The 19,973-nt window shown below is 43.2% G+C and overlaps 1 protein-coding gene across 13 annotated transcripts in view; it reads right to left on the bottom strand.

The window, feature by feature from the left end:
• The window catches only part of KANK1 (KN motif and ankyrin repeat domains 1), a 193,263-nt gene that overhangs the window by 10,316 nt on the left and 162,974 nt on the right, over positions 1–19,973 (bottom strand). For 10 of the 13 annotated variants that reach the window (XM_082470841.1, XM_082470845.1, XM_082470840.1 and 7 more), the window contains 5 exons: positions 14,663–17,329; positions 3,710–3,907; positions 2,951–3,059; positions 1,526–1,768; positions 29–116 (listed from right to left, as the gene is read on the bottom strand). In XM_082470841.1, coding sequence (XP_082326967.1) covers positions 29–116; positions 1,526–1,768; positions 2,951–3,059; positions 3,710–3,907; positions 14,663–17,329 — 3,305 coding nt within the window. The remainder of the gene's footprint in view (positions 1–28; positions 117–1,525; positions 1,769–2,950; positions 3,060–3,709; positions 3,908–14,662; positions 17,330–19,973) is intronic. The other 3 variants (XM_082470851.1, XM_082470852.1, XM_082470842.1) reach the window with 3 other exon arrangements.

The following is a 19,973-nucleotide window of genomic DNA, read 5'->3' as shown; positions in this document are numbered from 1 at the left end:
GGGGACAGTGTCTGCAGGTCAGACTCACCATATCCTTGCTGGTCAAAGCTTTGGGGTCATTTATGTTACTTTTCAGTAAGTTGCATGCAGACAACATCTTTTCACTTAGTTCATACCTAAAAGGGGAAAAAATAAAAGAAAGAGAGCTCATGACTGGCCACAAAAGGAAAGGCATTTTTACCTCAGACTCTATGACCCTTTACAAGACCGGAGGCCCCAGGTCAACCCTGGCAGGCTGCGGTGCTGCTACTGCTTGCCTGGCGGAGTCTAGGCGCCCGAGGACTGACGCTACCACACAGAGCCAAGGCCTCCAGCCAGAGCTCGGATCTTTGCATGAGGGGAGCTTTCGGCTTCACCACTCTGGCCTGTGTGACATTATGGAATAACACTTGGATATTTTTTTGCTCCTTTTGTTCTAAATTCTTAAAAATATTTTTACTCTTGAGGGGTTGAGGAGGTCTGAATTACCACCTACCCATTAATGCTGACCAGTGAACCACACATCTGAAATCACATTTGGTGACTCAGGAAGTGTTTGTTTAACCCACATGAAAATATAAACTTAAAAGTCAGATGACATATGGTATATAAATTATACCTTAATAAAGCTGTTCAAAAAAAAACCAACAGATGTCAAGATATTGAGCCATTTGAAAATACTTGGAAATACAAACTAAAGACACTTACCTTGTGTTAATGCAGTTAAACATTCATTTGCCAAATTAGAGATAAGTTTTCTGAAATGTTCTAGTTACACTTCCCATGGTGAAAAACCATACTGAAATTTCCAACTGTTCTACTCTCTCCTGTTTTATAAGCATCAATTCCATATTTGTTAAGTCTTTAAAATTGACTACACTTTTAGGTACATGTTTCAGCCAACCAGAGTGTTTATTTGATATTTCAGCTGCTGTTTACGACATTCCCAAACCCATTCTTGTGGTGTTCCCAATCACTCAATGAGTATCAAAATATGGGCATGTGACTGATTACATCATCTTTATAGTAAATGTGATCTTTGGTTGAGGCCAAAAATTGTTCCTCTCATACACAGTGATCCTGTAATAACAGTACTGACACCTGTATGAGGAGAAATGGCTAATGATAAAATCTGAAACTTTAAAATGTGAAATGTGTTGGTCACAAAAAATTCTAATATACCTTTAAACATAAGGTGGGTTGTTCAAACGATGGAAGCTTTGGTGGTGCTTAACAATTATGCGGATGGTGACTCCACATATAAAATTAGATAGCAAATAGTTAAAGAAACAAAGGTGAACAGATATCAAGCCCTTCTCTTTGCTACTATAAGAGATCTAGCAGTTATCATTTTTGCACTTGTATTTATTAGCATCATGACAAGAGGTACACAGCTCTGAGGCACAGGTAAAGTTTAGCCCTCCTTTGGAGAGTGGAAAGACCAAACTCGCAGGTTCAACTGCACAGTCTCCTAATCGGCCAATTCTACTGCCAAAGTACATCAAACGTGGGAAGGGTGAGGGGAGGGGGGGGAAATGTACCACACCTCTCTCTGATTTCCACCTTCTCAGGTTCACATTCTGGAACCTGCATTTCATCTTCCACCCTGTTGGACGTGAAACCTTCCACATTAAGTGCATGGTGGCCTTCTGCCATTCCCCGAGTGTCTTCGTCCTCCTCTTCCTCCTCCTCTTCCTCAGGAGGATGCTCAGGGACATCACACTCGTCATCTGACTCGGAAGAAGAGCTTTCATCTGAGCTGGAATCATCACTTGAAGTGGTTTCATACCTAGGTGGCAATTGGGAGTTCAGGAGATGCAAGGTGTGCCCATAAAGACCCAGTGACAGAAATGTTTATGAAGGGAAAGCTGCTAACTGACTCCAGAAATTTCATCAGTGGTGTTTAGATCCTGTACTTAGAAGTTCGGAGTAAGGTCTATTTAGAAGTCTGGTGGTTTTGAATGGGTTCTCACTTACAAGGAATAACCTAGGTTGCCAAGTGGTATCACATACCACTTGCAGAAAAAAAAAAAAAAAAAAATATATATATATAGCACTTCTGGCTTAATATAAATCAAAGGAAATTCATTTTATGGAAACCAAGTCTGCAGTTTTTCATCTTTCCTGTTCCTTTTCTTTCCCCCTTTCATTCTTCTTATTTTGTACCATTAATTTTCCCAGTGTCCAAGGTGAACATATTATGTAAGTTATCAATAGTTTCTCTGGTACACACTCTCCAAACTGTGGGACATATTACCCAATAAAACGTTAAAGATTTGGAAAACAGACACCACTAAGTTATATCTTTGTGGTACGCTTTCCTATAAATATTATCTCAACTAACTCTGCACTATTGCTTTCTTGTCAAGGCCATGAATGGATTAATAGATTAATTGCTTTGATTCAACTGTAGGAGGACAAACAGGCTTAACTATTTATCTGGGCCAATTAAAGGAGAAGCAATAAACAACTAAAACACATTCTATTTAGAAATCAAAGAACTGATGGCATGGCGAGGTTACTCTTCAGGTGAAAGGCCCTACTATTTTGTTTGTAAACATGGAGAGCTAAGCAAAACAACCCATTCTGAAGGAGTGGGTGACTATCCCTGGACCATGGAGTGATGTCCTCAGTCTCTGGTTGTTGCTCAGTTCTGATACAGTTAAGTACAAGCAGTCCAACAGGGAACCTGCTGCCTGCTGCTTTTGTTGAAGACCATTTGTTTCAGATCAGAGGTGAGAAGATGTAAATTACTCAGCTTCATCAAGTATCCTTTCAAGAGTGAAATATCCTTGAAGATAGCAAGAAGAGAGAAGAGAAGCCCAAATGCACCTTTCTGAGGAGGGAATCTTCCGTCACCCAGATGTGGTAGCATCCCAGACTAGGCACCTTTAGATATGACCTGAGTAGGCAGGAGGCAAAGGAAACAGACAGACCGCGTATAAACACTAGTACCATCATCTTTCCTTACCCTCCATTAATGCCAACAAACTGAAGATTCTTTTTCGCTCCATTTGAATCTTTGTTGGCATCTTTCTTCTTCATGATGGACTTCAGCGTACTTTCATTATTTGTACATACTGTGGAAAAGTGAATCATGGTGATCAAAATTAATACAACTCATACCCATACAAGTTAAGTGAATAGGTACTCTTTCTTATGTACATTTATTTTTTTATTCATGTTAATATAGATCTTGGCATGTATATATGAGAAACTTGCCCAAAATCCACTGGAAAATTGAATGCATGCAAAGAAAATACTTCAAAGTTCCATTAATAATGTTCTTTAAATGGAAAAAAAAAATCCATTTGTCCTTCCAGACATAACAAAAGCAGTGACAACAAGCATCTGTATCAGGCTTTACTGTTTATAAAGTGATGTCACGTCTCATTTGATCCTCAGAAACCATCTAGGCACTAAGATAGGGATTATTAGTCCTTTTTTTTTCAGTTGAGATAACCTGGAAAAAAATTTATACCTGCCAGACTATGAAAGAGTGAAATGCTGTTTAAAATATTTTGTAATTTGCAACATCAGATGAGTTTTCTTAAGGGGATTGCATGGCTTTCTTTGATAATCTTAAAGATATTCTAGGCCTACCTTCCTAACAACTGTGTAATCATTCTTCCAGGTCAATTTATAAGGCACACTGGCATTAGATTGGAATGCTGACAACTCTGGTCCTAGAACCCTGATGTCGAGAGGGGCCGTGAGTGAGGAAAGTTACCATAGAGGCCAGCGGCTATCTGGTCGTCTGTCAGGTTCACTGGAGACAGCGTGCTTTCCTGAGTGGGGAAGGTATCCTCGCTGCTGATGAGCTTCCCTTCTGTGGTCCCCACCTCTTGCTCATGCCGGGATGTCTGGGAGTTTAATGGCTCTCCTGATTGAAGACTTCCACACTTACAGGTGTATTCCAAATTACTGCCTGTCAGGAAGGAGAAGGTTGTAGAAGTGTGTGATGCTACGACCAAATAAAATGGGCTAAATGGTATAAAAAAAAAAAAATTCTTGCAACTCATCCTTTTCTCAAGTGCTTTTCTGGTGTTTTCTTTTTGCATAATTGGCATTAATAGCCAAGCCATCCAAAATCAAACCCCCAAGGCCTTCTTGACTGTGATCCCTTCCCTTTATGACCACATCTGGATCGGTCAAACTCCACAGTGCCTCTCTTCTCTCTGTTCTGGTGCTACCACCTAACTTTGGCCTGGGCCGCCAGTGTAGCATCCTGACTGTCCCCTTTCCTTCACATTTTCCCCTCTCCCGCACTGCTGCAGAGCAGAACTCCCACTCAGCTCAAATCCCATCCTTACTCCAGCTAAAACGAAACCTGAAAAACCTAAAAAGCTCCCCACCAATCAGGAAACGTAGTCCATACTATTTAGCCAGATTCTACACCATCTGCCACTTGGCACCAACTTACCTCTCCAAGTTTATTTCCCACTATACCTGTGGTCCTTTTTGGGGTGCGAACTGCACCCCAGTCGATGGAACTCCTCCCAGTGTAGAAAGTGGGGTCTCTTATTCTCCTAAGAGCACACCTGCCTTAGCTTATTTTCTTCTACCTGGTGATGTTCGTTCCCCACCCTCCCTCACATGGCCAACCTTCCCATCGCTTCCTCTTCCGAGCCTTCCCTCATCTCCCTACCAGAAATTAACTCTCCTTTCTCTGAACTCTCATGGCCCATCTTTCAGACTCTCTTATAAGATCTATAATACAATGCAGCAGTTGATTCATGTGATTGTCTTAGGCTCCCTTCTTGTCTGTAAATATTTTGAGGGTGCTACATGGTTCTAATCAACTTTGTTTCTCTCACCACATCTTCCAGATTGCTTTTGCATATGTTAGGTACTTAATATTTGTTTACTGGACTTCCCTGGTGGCACAGTGGTTAAGAATCCTCCTGCCAATGCAAGGGACATGGGTTCGATCCCTGGTCAGGGAAGATCCCACATGCTGCGGAGCAACTAAGTCCATGCACCACAACTACTGAGCCTGTGCTCTACAGCCCGCAAGCCACAAATACTCAGCCTGCGTACTGCAACTACTGAAGCCCGTGTGCCTAGAGCCCGTGCTCCGCAACAAGAGAAGCCACTGCAATGAGAAGCCCGCACTGAACCGAAGAGTAGACCCCACTCACCACAACTAGAGAAAGCTTGTGCATGGCAACGAAGACCCAACACAGCCAAAAATAAACAAATAAAAAATAAATTTCTAAAAAAAAAAAATTAAACTACATTTTAAAAAGTATTTGTTTAGTGGTGAAGCAGAAAAATTGATTATTATCTAATTTATACACACACACACACACACACACACACACACACACACACACACATTAAGTATATCACAGAATTTTCAGTGTGGCTGACATTTCCTAACTCTGCGAATGGTACTTCGTCCACTCACAATGCTCTCTCCTCTAGCTCCGGAGGCACGGGGAGCTCCCTGGTGATTCCTTCACAAATCCACCTCCCTCCTCAGCACACACAGACAGTACTAACTGTAGTCCTCCAGATAATATTCAATTGCCCCCACGACCTGATGTGTCCCCCTAACAGCAAATAAGAAATGTCTCAAGTGCCTTTGCCTTACTTGAAGTAAACAAAGCAGGGCATTTGTCTTCATTCCTCCTTTTCCAACTTCATTCATCATTACTTTGAAACTACTGCAGTAACCTCCAAAGAGTCTCAGTATGTTAATCCTCAAGTAGCAGAATACTTCCTAGAGAAACACTTTCACTAACCACTTCTCCATTCAAGGACCAACAATGATTTTTAAAATGCAAATACATAAATAGTTTTTATTGTTACTGAAACCTTAAACAGCCACAAAAGTAGACAACAGTATAATAAACCCCTCTGTCCCCAGCACTAGCTTCAATAATGATCAGCTATCTGGGCTCATCTACACCTCCTCCAACCACTCACACTGGATTCCTCTGAAGCACAAGCTGAAGACCCTACCACGTTCATTCATAAATATTTTAGTATATATTCCTAACACAGTTCTCAAAAAGTAAGTATAAAGCTAAAACTATCAAATCTAAAAAAATAGAATTTAAAATGATCACACATCTGGTCAGTATTCACATTTCTCCAATGATCTCTTAAAATTTTTTTTATAGAGTGCTTGAATCAGAACCTCAGTCCTATATTTCCATTGGCTGCTATGGTTTTTAAGTCTTTTAATCCATAGGTTCTCTTTCCTTCTAAACACGGCTTTAAAAAATATTTTTAAATTGAGGTATAATTTATATAGAGTAAAATGCACAGAATTTCAGTGTAGAGTTTGATGAATTTTCGGAAATGTACATGCCTGTGTTAGCACCTCCCTAATTCAGAAATAGAACGTTTCTAACAACCCAGTAAATCCACACATCCCACCTGCTGCCCTTTTCCAGATAATCTTCCCACTGGAGGCAAATACTCCTCTTCTCCAGAACTTAGTTTTGTAAACTTGGGCTTTTTAAAGCTTCTCCAATCAAGGTCCACCCTCTCAAGCAGGCATCTGAGGCTCCTTCACAGTGAACATGGACAGCTTCTTCTTGCCTGGGGTAGTTTAACTGCTCAACAACTCCTACCCTCTACTCATTCAGCGTGGTCTGGTGACTTAATTACTTCCACCTCTGTGCCCTTCCTTACTAGACTGTCCTACTGGCCTAGAATTTCAGCTTTCTTTACCAGCAGGATTCTACCCATACTCTTTTCAAGGCTTGGCACCATTTCTATTTCCTCTAGTCTTCTTCCTATGATACCATTCCACAAAGATCTTTTCCCCTCACTGTTCTGCAGCACTTACTGTCCAGACCAGAATATACCCTTGCCCTTCGTCTCCTTGGTCTCACATGTGTTCCCTCTGTGAGAATGGAAGTCCCTGAGTCCCTCCATGCTACATTCTTACCTGGGGTCCTCTTCAGTGCTCTGAACAGTGCTGGACAATGGAAAGCCTTAAATAAATGCCTGTGTAATTCAATGGAAAGTCACAGGGATTCTGTTAAGACTAACTAGCAAGGCAAAGAACAACGTTAAGCGTTAAACTAGTTCTCATTAGCTGGATCAGAGGAAATTTGTCACCTTTATTGCCAGAAAATGTTTTTTAGATGGTATTGAAACTCTGGCTCTCTTGAGTGACCCAGAAACAATTGTCTGCACTTGATAAAGACCCACTGTGGTTAGCGGGCAAACATAAGATGACACACGCACCAGCCTAAGACTGACAAATGACTGCTGTGTTTCAGTAATACACAGGAAGAGTGCAGCCAAGAAAGCCAAAAATAAAGTGGCTAACAAAATTCAATGGTCTCAACCCTGGCTGCCCTTCAGAGTCACCTGAGTTGGGGGCGAAGCTTTTAAAAATACAGATACAATGAAATATCTCCAGGTGGGCCCAAGTATTAGCAGTTTTTAAAAGCTCTGCGAACGATTCTAATGTACAGCTAGGATTGAGAACCAGTGAATTAAATTAACCAATCAAAAATTTGCTGAAAACAATGTAAAACTTGACTGCCAAAAACAAGAGTTTAGACTTCCCTCTGGTTTCACTCTATCAACTTGGACCATGTGAATTATTAGGAATTATTGTTGGTTTAGTTAGCAGCCCTGGACCACTAATGGTAGAAGTCCATGACCAACAGTAAATGCTATGCAAACAATAAGGGTAAAACAACAGGAGTAATCACCAAACACCTTTATAAGTCTGGTACTATGACCTAGCTGCTCAAAATTCCCCCCAGGGCGCAATAGTTTCCGAAGGCACCACTGCGGAGTTAGTGAACAGGGGAGTGGGCAACTGTGTGGTCTTCGGTCATTAACTCAAACTTATAATGGCCATAAATGCCAATAAAGCATGAGCTTCATTTTATGACTTGACCAGATTAGTGATAACTAAAAGACAGCAAATGACAGAAATCTCAGTGTTCTGGAAAATAAAAGCATCCTTGAAGTATTCATTCTAAAGTACACTTAGCATTTAATACATGGATAATTATACTACTAGCTAAGGCAAACTGTAATGAAAAATAAGTAACTTAAAAGGAAAACTTTTTTTACGTTTTTGACTTTAGAAAAGTTAAAGTATTTGATATTTTTTAAAAATCAATGAAAAATAGAGATGGAGAAGTTTTTAAAGAGATCACCTTCTCCAGTTTCCTCTGTGATATTTATCCATCTGGAATGGGTATTAGTTGTTGGTATATAGAAATCTGTTTCTAAATTTGTTAGAAAATTGATATTTAAAAATATATTTAAATGGATCTTAAAAGTTGCCCTGCTCACATACTGCAATTCTTCTGGCACGCTGACTCATATTTTTATTTATAATGCCAAGTACCTTCTAAAAGTACAATTATGAACAGTGCGGCCAACTAACTAACCATGTTATTGTGCCAAATTTTCATTTAAACATTCTGATTTGATTTTTAAAGAACATCTAGCTTACTTGTCAAAAAGGTAGGACTGAAATTTCTGAGTCATAATGGAGGTCGTTCAATCATTTAGGCATTTTCCCAAAGTGTAATTAAGAATTCAAAGAGGTCTAAAATAACACTTCTAGTTTTTCCATAAGGAAAAGGGCTTGAGCACAAATTCACCCTTTTCAGCCCACATGTTGGTTTGGGGAATAGACAATAGGGATTATTCATGAAGGATCACCTTCTTTATTTGGTACACATTACCTGTGAGGGGAAAGTTATGTAGCTTTGATGCAGGAGAAAGGACAATCCCTTTCTGTCTGCAGGCTCATCACTCAGAACTCTGCCTGAATACCAATGCGTGCAGCCACCAACATAAAGCCACTAAATGGTAAGAGCCTCAGTGTAATCATTTCTAGGGCCACTTTAATATTTTCCTGAGAACATACCAGACAGCTGTCATGAATGTATCTAAAAGTGGGTACTTAGAAATTAAAATGCTGAGTGGATTAAGAATCAGATTCTCTCTCACCACAACGCCACCCACATTTAGTTACACACCAACCCAAGACTTGATCCAGAAAACCCCCGCTGACAGGCTGCATTAACTGTTGGGTTAAACAGATGTGCTCTGTGTTCTTCCAGATGCAGCTAACGTCGTCGTCCTCTCCACACTAAACTCCTCTCTTCCCTAAACCTCAGAGAGCTTAACTGCAGCTGAATTCTTCAATCACTTTTATTTGCACATTATTTGGTGACTAACATATACCCCCCATAGGTTATCATTCATATTTCTGGTATATGTGTCTTGGCTTCCCAACTGGATTGCAAGTTCAAGGCTTCGACCACTTTCTCTCTCTCTCTGCTTTAGTGTCACACTTTGCATATAGTTGACACTGAATGCACAGCTATCAATTGACCTGAATAGAGATGGGAACAGAGCACATTTTAAACACCTTTACTGAGACACAAAAGACTCGCTGACCGGAGGAAGAACAAACAGTTGTAACCACCACCCAAAACCAACAATTCTTTCATCGTTTATGACTGGACATCCAGGAACTTAAAGCCATTTCTGTTCTTAAAAAACACCAATCTCCATGCGTTAGCCAGAAATGAACTATATACTTTACAGATTCATTCAGAGTAGAAGTGTCAAAGTAAACTTGCATCTTTTTCCAGAGCGCATACATTTCACTAATACCCATTTAAAACGATAAAGCATCAGTTTAAAAGAAGAAGATTTTCAAACAAGTGTCAACTGAAGGGCTCACAAAGGTGGTGGATTTTAAATCTTCGTAAAAGATTTTCCTCAGGGCTGAAGTGCTTTTTCTCAAGGTCCGTAACAGATGTCCTAGATCTGTAATTTCAGTCTCTGAGGGTCAACTACCCCTTCTGAGAATCTGATAACAATCATGCACTTTCTTCACAAAAATTCCAAACACAAAATTATTCATGAAGCTATGGAGCCCAGATTAATAAGACTCACTTTAAGGCTGTTTATTCCAACAGCATTTCCCTGAAATAGGGCCCAAGTGTGCCTATTGAGTGGTTGGTGGTAGCAGTGGGTGGCAGCAGAAAACTCATGAATTTGGGGGAAAAAAGTTCTTCAGATGAATCTGATGGGCAGCCTGGTGAAGAGCTAACTTTTACAGAATAATTCTGCTGAAAGGGCCCAAGCAAGAAAAATCTAATCCTACCCTCTCATGACACAGGAGGACACGGCAGCCCAAACCCCCCTAAAGTGTTATTGCAAGTTCTTGGGCAGCCAGAACCAGAAGTCAGCTCTCTGACCTCCGGGTCAATAGACTTTCACATCATGCTATCACACACCGCAGGGTTCCAGAAACATTTGGTTTGGATTATTCAATGCTTGTAGCATTTACTAAAAGAAAATTGTGATTTTAAAGAAAGGTACTGGGACAAGTAAATGGTATATGATTTGAACTAAGAAAACTAACTAGAAATGGTATTTTGTAATGACTTAATTTTCCCTGCTTTTGCTTTGGCTCAGATCTCTGTCTACAAAATTGCTTTCACAGTTATGGGAATGACTTCAAGTTCATAAATTTTTTTAGCAAGCCCAAGATAACTAAGAGTGCAAATATGGAAGCTGATTTAAAAAGCAGTTCTTTTATTCCGGTATGAGAGATGAATTTTCTATAAATCATGTGGCAGGCAGTTAAGTTCCACTGTTATAGATAGTTCTGTTTGTTACTTGCTCAGAGACAGTTACGTATTTTTAGAGTATTTGTAACTGCAAGTCATTTGTCTAGAATTTTCTCTCTCCTCCTCCTCTCCCCAGAGGGAAAAAGGAAAAGGAAAAAAAAAAAAAGTAACCCACTCCTCAAACCAAAACAATCCAATTGATTTACAGAAAGAATAAACATTTTTTTCCCTGAGGTTTCTGAGAAGAGAAACTTACTTCCTCTTAACCTTTTAATTCCATGAAAGAAAATATTAAATACATGAAACTCATACTACTAGTAATTAAAAGTACTTTACAGATCATGTTGGATTACCACCAAATTCCAGCTGCATCAAAACTGTGACATTGTCTCTTAAATCCTGAAAAAATGTTTGTGATGTTTCATGTGAAAAATACATAGGAGAATATGTACGATTCAAATGCTGTCAAAACAGAATGTCTCTACAATACAGACCTGCATACTTGTACACACCAAACACACAAGGGGTTACCCCATGAGAGCATGTGGGAGGCTCTCAGTATTTTATGCTCTTCTGAACTGTTAATGTGTTATGAGCACATACTCCAGTTATAACTTCAAGAAATTGAACAGGAGTGTTAGGCATTATTATTATGCTGATAAAAATAATGCTCTTTTGCATACTGAAAAGCAATACCCTCAAATCTTCAACCCTAGGAAAACTGAAGAGAATTCTCTGGGTTTGGTACTAATATACACCTAATTTAATTTTAGGCTTCATTTTGAGCTTTGTCACAGATTCTGAAAGAATCTGAATTGAAAATTTATTCTACTCATTTTGTGTCTTCCCATTGTTATTGATATATTTCTTTATCTTGATAAAATTGTTAGCTGGGGAGGTGTAACAATTGGGGGGTGGGGGAAGGCAATGGCCAGCCAGAATTACGAAGACAATAATTTGCATTAAACACAAAAGACTATTTGTAGCGCATTTGTTTGGCAATTTGTTCTAGATCTACATTTCCATTTCTGGAAGTACAGAAAACAGTTAACAGCAATGAGAGCCAGCATTTATCCTCTGTGCTGCAGACTATCCCAAATGCTTTACTCATCCTGACACACTAAATCTTCATTTCAACCCTGTAGGGGAACAAAGACAACCTGTCCTAGTGCAGAGAAGGAATTCGAACCCAGAATACCTGGCTTTGGAGCCCAAACTTAAATTCTTTAAACTAAAGTACTAGGTTCACATAAGTGATCATTTATATGCTCTTTTTGGTGATGTCAAACTCAAACTTCCTATCATTTGATTGGGGAAGAAAGTTTGAAATGACTACCTCTCTATACTCCATTTTCCTTCTGGTACAGAAATGTATTCTAGACTGTATGTGAGCAATATTCTGTAGTGTTTGGTGTGAACAATAAGCTGGAGTACATTTGACACACCTTCACTCTTCACAGCCTCCAGACGTTGAGATCTCTACTACACTGAACTGCTTTCATTTCCAGCCCATACAACACACACGAGATAACAAAAATGTAATTCTCTGGATTGAGTTCCTAACCTAATTCCTTCATTAGAACTTTAAAGCAAAATACAAATGTGATGGGGATTACAGAAATAATTTAAAATTGTTCTTGCATGCTCTGAGAGGGAGCTGTCACTATGATCAAATAAGTTCTATGAAGAATATTTATACTTTTGTTCACAAATGTTATAGGTCTCCTGCATTTTAGCTGATTAATTAGGTGTTCATATGTAGGGTCAGATCCAAATAGTGATGTCTGGAATGTCAGTGTGACTGGAAATAGACCAAAAAACACTGTAACACAGCCAGACAAAACTTCCTCCCTGGGTCTTGGTGCTCTGGGTGTCAGGCAGATTACTCCAACGATTCACCTGAATATTTTTGGCAGGAATGTGAAATAGAAACCCCAGTTTCGGGAGGAGGGAGGAAGGCTGGCAGGAAAATGCTCTTACAACGGATGATGCACTGTACCATCTGTGTCTGGAGGTATTTAAGAGTTTCATTTTGACTTCAACATCTGACATCATGATTTTTAAAAAGAAGTAGAAACAGACATATTATTAGTTACTTAAGACCTTGCTTCGGTTCACACATCATTTTAATCTCTTGACTCTAAAATGACTCCCTGTACATTTATTAGACTCCTTTAACTCCAAAAGGCAAAAATCTGTCATACATCAGCTGTCACTGTCATGTTCAATTTTCTTCCACAATAAGCTATCTGTTCCACAGCACAGCTACTAAAAACTAACTAATTCAGGTTTGGAGGTGAAACCTCAGAAGATATAAAAATAATCTATTTCAGTCTATTTTAACCATTGCTCTTTTGGTTATAGGGGGAAACAAAGAATTTGAACTTTTTGTTTATTAAGTTACATTTAAGTCTCTACTGCACGTTTTCACATAAAATTAAATTTAATGCACACTACACCAATCATCTGAAGCATTTTAATTCATTTTATGTATAGCACTTGGCCAGAGTAGAGAGTGTGTTTTTTTAGTACTTCCCAAACCTCAGCTACAGTTTGGCACATCAACAAAAGAAACCACACTGGACGTGCTAGCAGCACCACCCCAAGGATGACCAAGGCCACCCTGTGCTCACTGGGGGCCAGTGATGAACACACTGACCACCTTACAGGATGGATGCCCTTTGACTGCCCATTTCACAAGGAAGTATAAAGAAGGATGACTTTCCTTCCCCAGGTCATGCTGCTTTGTGACAGCTGGAGAGCCAGGAATGGAACCCAGTGGTAGGCTGATAATATGTACAATTAGAACCACATGCAGCTGACAACAGGGGAACTTATTTTAGGGAGGCTCACAGGGAAATAGCATGTCACCAAATCTTCCAGGGTAATTTCTCCATTATTAGCTTCAATTTAAAGAAAAGCCAGGGCCTTCCCTGGTGGCGCAGTAGTTAAGAATCCACCTGCCAATGCAGGGGGACACGGGTTCGAGCCCTGGTCCGGGAAGATCCCACGTGCCGCAAAGCAACTAAGCCCATGCGCCACAACTACTGAGCCTGCGCTCTAGAGCCCGTGAGCCACAACTACTGAAGCCCACGTGCCACAACTACTGAAGCCCGCACACCTAGAGCCCATGCTGTGCAACAAGAGAAGCCACAGCAATGAGAAGCCCGCGCACCACAACGAAGAGCAGCCCCCGCTTGCCGCAACTAGAGAAAGCCCGCGTGCAGCAACGAAGACCCAACGCAGCCACAAATAAATAAATTAATTAATTTTAATAAAAAAGAAAAAAGAAAAGCCGGGGTGAGCATGAATCCCAATGAATAAAGGAAAACATGAGAAAGACAAAAATGTAAGCACCTAACAAAATGAACAGTGGGAAAGGCCTCCCTTGTCTCAGGGTTCTGGCTCAGGGGCTCCTTGTCAGAGAGGCCTTCCTGGACCACGCCATCTCCAACTGCCCTCACCTCTCCGCCACCACTCACTGTTCCTCTAAGTGGAGTTCCTTCCTTCATAGCATGTATCATCTCCTGACATATTTAGGTATATTGTTTATTGCCTGTGCCCCCAACTGGAAATGTAAGCACCATGAAAACAACAGCCTATACCTATGTTTGAAACAAAGCAGGTATTTAATCATTATTTGTTGAACTGATACATGAATTAATGGTATCTCTCTCCCCTCATAAAAAGTTTTAATTAAAAACACTTCATACCAGTTTTTTTTCATTGATCATATACTGGTAATTGTGGTTACAAACAGGGCAGGGCTTTTTTCCAGGCCATCCTGTATAAAATGAGCAAGTAAATAACTGAAAGACATCTATCAAACCAGCAGCCCCCGAAGACAGCCCTTAAGCCAGCCAACACTAGTACGCTTTTCTTCTTCTAGCCTTAATGAAACTGTCAGATAATGAGAATCAGCACAGCTGCTTATGGATTTAGATTCTTGGTGTTCATTCTACCCATTACCATTCTGAAGCTTTCTCCATGGTTCCAAAAAATGGCTCCGCCAGGCAAAAAAAAAAAAAAAAAAATCCCTACCTCCTGGATTTCCACTGTCCCCATCCTTTCTCACTCCCAGGACCCTCAGGAGCGCCACCTACCTGTGACCTTACCCAGGCTGGTGTTCAGGAAGTCAGGCCTCAGCTCCTCAGCGCTTGCAGACTTCACGACAGAGTTGATTGACGATAAGGCATTGATGAGCTGGGAGTTGAGGGAGCCAATCTGTGAGCGAGGTTCCCCAAAAGCTTCTGCCAGTTCACTATAGTTCTCAGCCAGCAGCGCCTGCTGTTCTGCCAGCAGCTTCTGGACACGCTCAATGTAGTGATCCAAGCCTGTCACCACTCTGGACGGAGCCTGGGGCTGGGGGCTCTCCACGAACTCTCCTACAGGCTCATCCCCGACCCCTACACTCCGCCGGCTGCCTGCGGGCCCCACCGTCAACTGGGGAGGACCACAAGCTATGGTCCTCATTTTCAGACCAACCAGATAGTTGTCGTTAATACTGATCTGCCCCACGCCCGACTCTTTGGTCTTCACAGAGGATGGCCTGTCAAACCCAGAGCTGCCAGAGAGCACCGTTCCAACTCCGACGGACCGCATCTTAGCGGAGCTGACGTCCTTGACGCGGCCTTCTCCGACCGCCACAGTCCGCATCTCCACAGTCCGGGTGCTGGTGTGCTTGTCCATGGTGCTGAGGGAAGTGTTGGTGCAGGACTCTGTGAGGGTGGCCATCTCGGTGTTGGTGAACTGGGACACCTGTTCTAGAACTGTGCTGCTGTGCTGGCTCGTGGTTCGAGGCACTGCCATGACAGCAGCTTCCACCTGGCTGACGGCCTCCGTGTTCACACTCCGGGAGGTGCACTCCCTTGGGGAGCAGACGATCACATCGACAGAGCAATCTCCGCAGCCGATGGAGCGGACTTCTTTGAGATTCAGGTTGGTCTTGAGGAGTGCCAGGTCGTTCACAGACTCCTCCGTGTTGCTGCCTGTTTCACAGACGCTGATGTCCACACCCACGCTCTTGTCACACGTCCCCACGGACCGCCCAGTACATCGGTCATGCATTTCCACCCTTTCCTTAACAATCCACCAATTCATGGGCAGCTCAGGCCCCACCACTTTATTCTCACGATCGGGCTGGCAGGAGGTGCCTACGCTATTTGTCTGCACGCAGGTCCCGACACAGGCGTCAACCACGTCCACGTGACTGCCAGCTATTTGGTCTCTTGTGGGTACCACTGCCTCCACCATCTTGCTGAAAACAAGCGGCTGGGCCATCGTGGCTTTGTCAACTTTTTTTCTGGAGCCAGCAGCTTGCAGCTCTTGCTTGAGTTTAGTCATCTCCCGGTCATGGGTGGTTTCTTTAAGCTGTACTTCCAGGCGATAGATCTTTTCCTTTAAGGCTTCTATGGTCTGCTGTTGCAGCTCAATTTCTTTGTCAGCTTCAGTAGTCACTCCAAGCATGGCTTCTGTCACGCTGACCCCAGAATTCCTCGTCTCGGTGACTGTGCCTACAGCAGCATCCTTGCAGGACCCGGCGCCCCTGTGGTGCACAATGCTGTCCATGTTCTCATCAGCACCCACAGCCACAGACTGGCGCTCTCGAGGCCGACACTCCCCGTTCTCCGTGAGCTCTGAGGAGGCCTCACAGCTGCTGTCCTGGATCTTCTGCTCCAGGGCCTGCACGTCTGCTGTGAGCTGCCGGAATTCCTTTATCCTCTGGGTGCTCTGCTCCGCACTCTCCATTTCTTCCTCCTCATAGTCAATGTATAATTCCCCGCCACTTCTCCGGGTCCTGGAGAGGTGTTCCAGCTGGGATGCATTCCCAGCACTGTAGGACCTCTTTCTCACACCACAGACATCGTTCTGGGATGCAGCTCTTTGGTTTTTCAGCTGTGAAGCCAACTGCCTTTTCTCCTCTTGCAAGACAGAGATCTTTACCTGGAGCACAGGGATGGTTCGCACCTGCTCTTCTAGCTCCTTCAGGCGTTTCAGGGCAATGGCCATCTGCTCACGGATGTGCTGCAGGTGCACGGGGCTCACGTTGGTCACCGGAGTGGAGATCCCTGAGCTCAGAGGGCTGTGGCGGATGGAACTGCCCATGGAAGAAGTGGTGGCAGCAGCTGGGGCATAGCCACCATAATCCCCGTTGCCTTGGTAGCCATTCTGATGCTGGTGCATGGCAGGATTGTGGTTTCCAGAACCCGTAAATGAGGAGAGGGAGCTCGTGGAGCCCATGCCTCCAAAACTGGCCAGCCTGGGCCTTCGGAACTCACCAGGTGCCACCTGCATGGTGACTCTCTCCTGTTCGAGTCTTCTCCGGGTCTCCATCAGTGTCTTGGTGACATGAAGGTTGTGCTTTGGGAGTTGCGGGGATGGTGGTGGCAGCTGTCGGCTTTCTGGGAGGGTAAGAAAAGTGGGTGAGGTCTCCAGAGGGGCAGGTGGCCTTGGGATTGGACTTGATGTAACTTCACTTTGGGCTAGGAGGAAGTTGGGGCACTGCTTGTTGTCATCACTGTTGGAGGATGAGAGAGATTCAGTGGAAGTCCACACACCTTGATGACTAGGTGTGGCCCTGGTTTCTGGGCATGGCACAGATGGCTTCCGTCTCTTCTGGATGTTCACTTTCTTGATGGTGTTTCCTTTCTGTATGTCATCTACGTATTTGAGGAAATCTAAGTCTAGTTGATAACCATAGGGGGTCTCCACAAAATAAGGACCTTTTTGTCCCCTGTCATGATCTCCATAAAGAACATCATCTGCTTTTCCTAAGAGAGAAAGAAGAGAATATTATAATGCCATGTAATACTCATAATGGTAAAAACTAACATTTGTCGTATGTTGCAGTGTGGTAAGCTAGTATGATTTAAGAGTTGACAAATCTATGTTCTAACCCTGAATCTACAACTTAACAACTGGGTGAGAGAGTTAACAAACCTCTCAGAATTTCAGTTTCCCCCTGAGTAAAAATGCAAATACAAGTATTTAAATCATAAGGTTGTTAAAAGAATGTAATGAGAAAATGATTTTTAAGAGCCAGGCACACAGTAAGTCCTTACTAAATACTTGATTTTTTAAAAAAGAATGCATTAAAAAGACTGGAAAGCATTTTCAAGTTGATCATTTCTTTTGCCGTCTACAGTCCCCTTGAAGTATAGACAGCAGTCATTATGATTCCTAGTTTATAAAGTGTACTCTGAGGCACAAAAAGTGAGAAGTCTTAAAGTAACAGACCAAGTCAGTGCAGATCCAGGAAGCCTGGACCTGAGTTCTCCCACCTACTGCTCTTTTGCAGACCGTACAGCTTTTCTAACTGGTGGCCAGCATACCCCAGTGCCTGACCACCCCCACAAGGTCACAATTTGCCTTGACACCTTCCTTCAGAGAAAGCTGGGACACAGGGGACACTGAGTGATTAACTCCAGCAGCATGGGGGCAAGAACAGTTGGAGGACAGACTTCACCTATATTGTGTGTCTTCCCATTTAAAAACCAAACCAAACCCTATCCCACCAGAGGAAACGTTTTTTCCTCTTTGACTTCTTTTGGACAAAACATTCACTATTCCAAGAATACCTTGTTTTGCATTTGTGATGGATCCAAACAGATGCAAAGGAGAATGAAAATAAGGGCAAACCTATACTCCAAACACTGGATCGTGTGGCATTTGATAAATGCTACTTCTGGCTAAACCATTTAGAAAAGGAAAACAGGAATCTTTCAAGGCACAGACCTTGCTGCTGACCTGAGCTATGCATTTCAAACTGAAAAACAAGGCCGTTTTTGTTTGTTTAAATTGCAGGATTAAGTAATGTGTTTTCCTAGAGTCATAATAACAAGATCTGCATTTGAGAGCTATGGAAAGGACCCCAAAGTGACGAGTAAAAATGCAAGCCATCTGTACCCCTGCCCCTATCCTTGGGTGTAAAAGCCCACCTAACTGCTGTCAAGGTCCAGGTACTTCCAGCAATTTGGATTGCTGGCCTGTGCTTCCCACCCTTGACAGTGCTGAATGTGACACCCGACAGTGTGAAAGCTCTGAGGAAACCTTTTACCTCCACTCCCCCTCTTCCCTCTGAAACGCTGGAAAAAAAGTACAAAAAAGAAAACTGCCAGGCAGAGGAATAAAAAGGTTATGTTCTCTTCGTGTCCTCATTTAAAACAACATTAAATTGTTCCAGCTGTTAGAATCTGGCCATTAGATTTCAGTTTTAAACCACGTGGAAAAAGGACTCTATTTGAAAGAGGTGCTCAACACCAATCATTTTCTAGCCTAAGGAAGGGTAAGCTGATGAGGAGCTCTGCGCCCGGAAACTTGTGCTCAGGCTAACAGAACGTGTCTTCTTTCCTTTTTAACTCCACAAGGACAACTCTCTCTCCACAATACTCTCTCAAAGTATGCAGCCAGACCTGTTTCCAGTGCTGCCTGAAATTCCATCAGCAAAGAAAAACGGCAGGCTTGGGTGTCAGACAGATCTCACGGCACGGGCTGATTCTAAGCTGGGCCGGCCTAGACCCTCCCGGCCGGGTGCTGCCCGCTGCCGCCCGCCCCGCTCCCGGGCCGGCGGGGACTGCGCCCCGGGGGAGGCCCCGTCACCCGCCCGCTGGCCGCACACCTACCGGGCGCCCGCTGCGCTCCCGCCGGCGCGCCGCCCGCACTCCAGCTCGGGGGCCCAGGCTCTCCACCCCGTCAGCGCAGGAGGGTGGACACTGGGGGAACTCGGCCGGCGGGCCGGGCGCACACGCCATAGGCCGGGTCCTCACCAATGAGGTCGCAGCGGCTCGCCGACCCCACCCCCGGGCGCCCTCAGCTACTCGGCGGCCCCCGCTTTCTGAATGCAAACAGGAAGCCCGGAGCTTTTGAAAACGTGTGTTCTTCTGGCCAGTTTTGCCAGGAGTCAAAAGAAAGCCGGCAGTTTCAATGTCTCCACAGAGAGGCTCTGTCTTTGCCGCACAGGTCCCTTCTTCATGAAAGGGTGTGTGTTCTGGTGTGGAAACTGGCGGCCTCGGTCCTGGGCCACCTGAGGAAGCCGGAGGCACAATGGGCCCCACTGTTCTCTGTGGGTTCCGAGAGCACCCGCCGCGGCATGGGTTCCAGAGCGGGCGGGCGGGCGGGCGGGCGGGCGGAAACCTTCCCCGCGCTCGGCTCAGGACAGGGATCAAGGAGTTATCCTTTAACAGTAATCTCCACTGTGCCTTTGCCACGAGTGAAGGTTTCTTAGAAAATAAAATAAATAAAATAACTTTTTAAAAACCACTTTGCTTGTTAAAAAAAAATCACTATGCTGTACACCTATATATAATATTGTACACTACTATAATATTGTAAAGCAATTATACTTCAAAAAAAAAAAAAAGAACACGATGAGGAATACAAAAAAAGAATGTTATGTACGGACCATCTAAAGAAAAA

The sequence above is a fragment of the Balaenoptera physalus genome (genome assembly GCF_965194825.1).
Source record: "Balaenoptera physalus genome assembly, chromosome: 7".
Lineage (NCBI taxonomy): Eukaryota > Metazoa > Chordata > Mammalia > Artiodactyla > Balaenopteridae > Balaenoptera > Balaenoptera physalus.
Note: the sequence above shows the minus strand (reverse complement) of the source record. Positions and strands in the feature narration are given on the sequence as shown.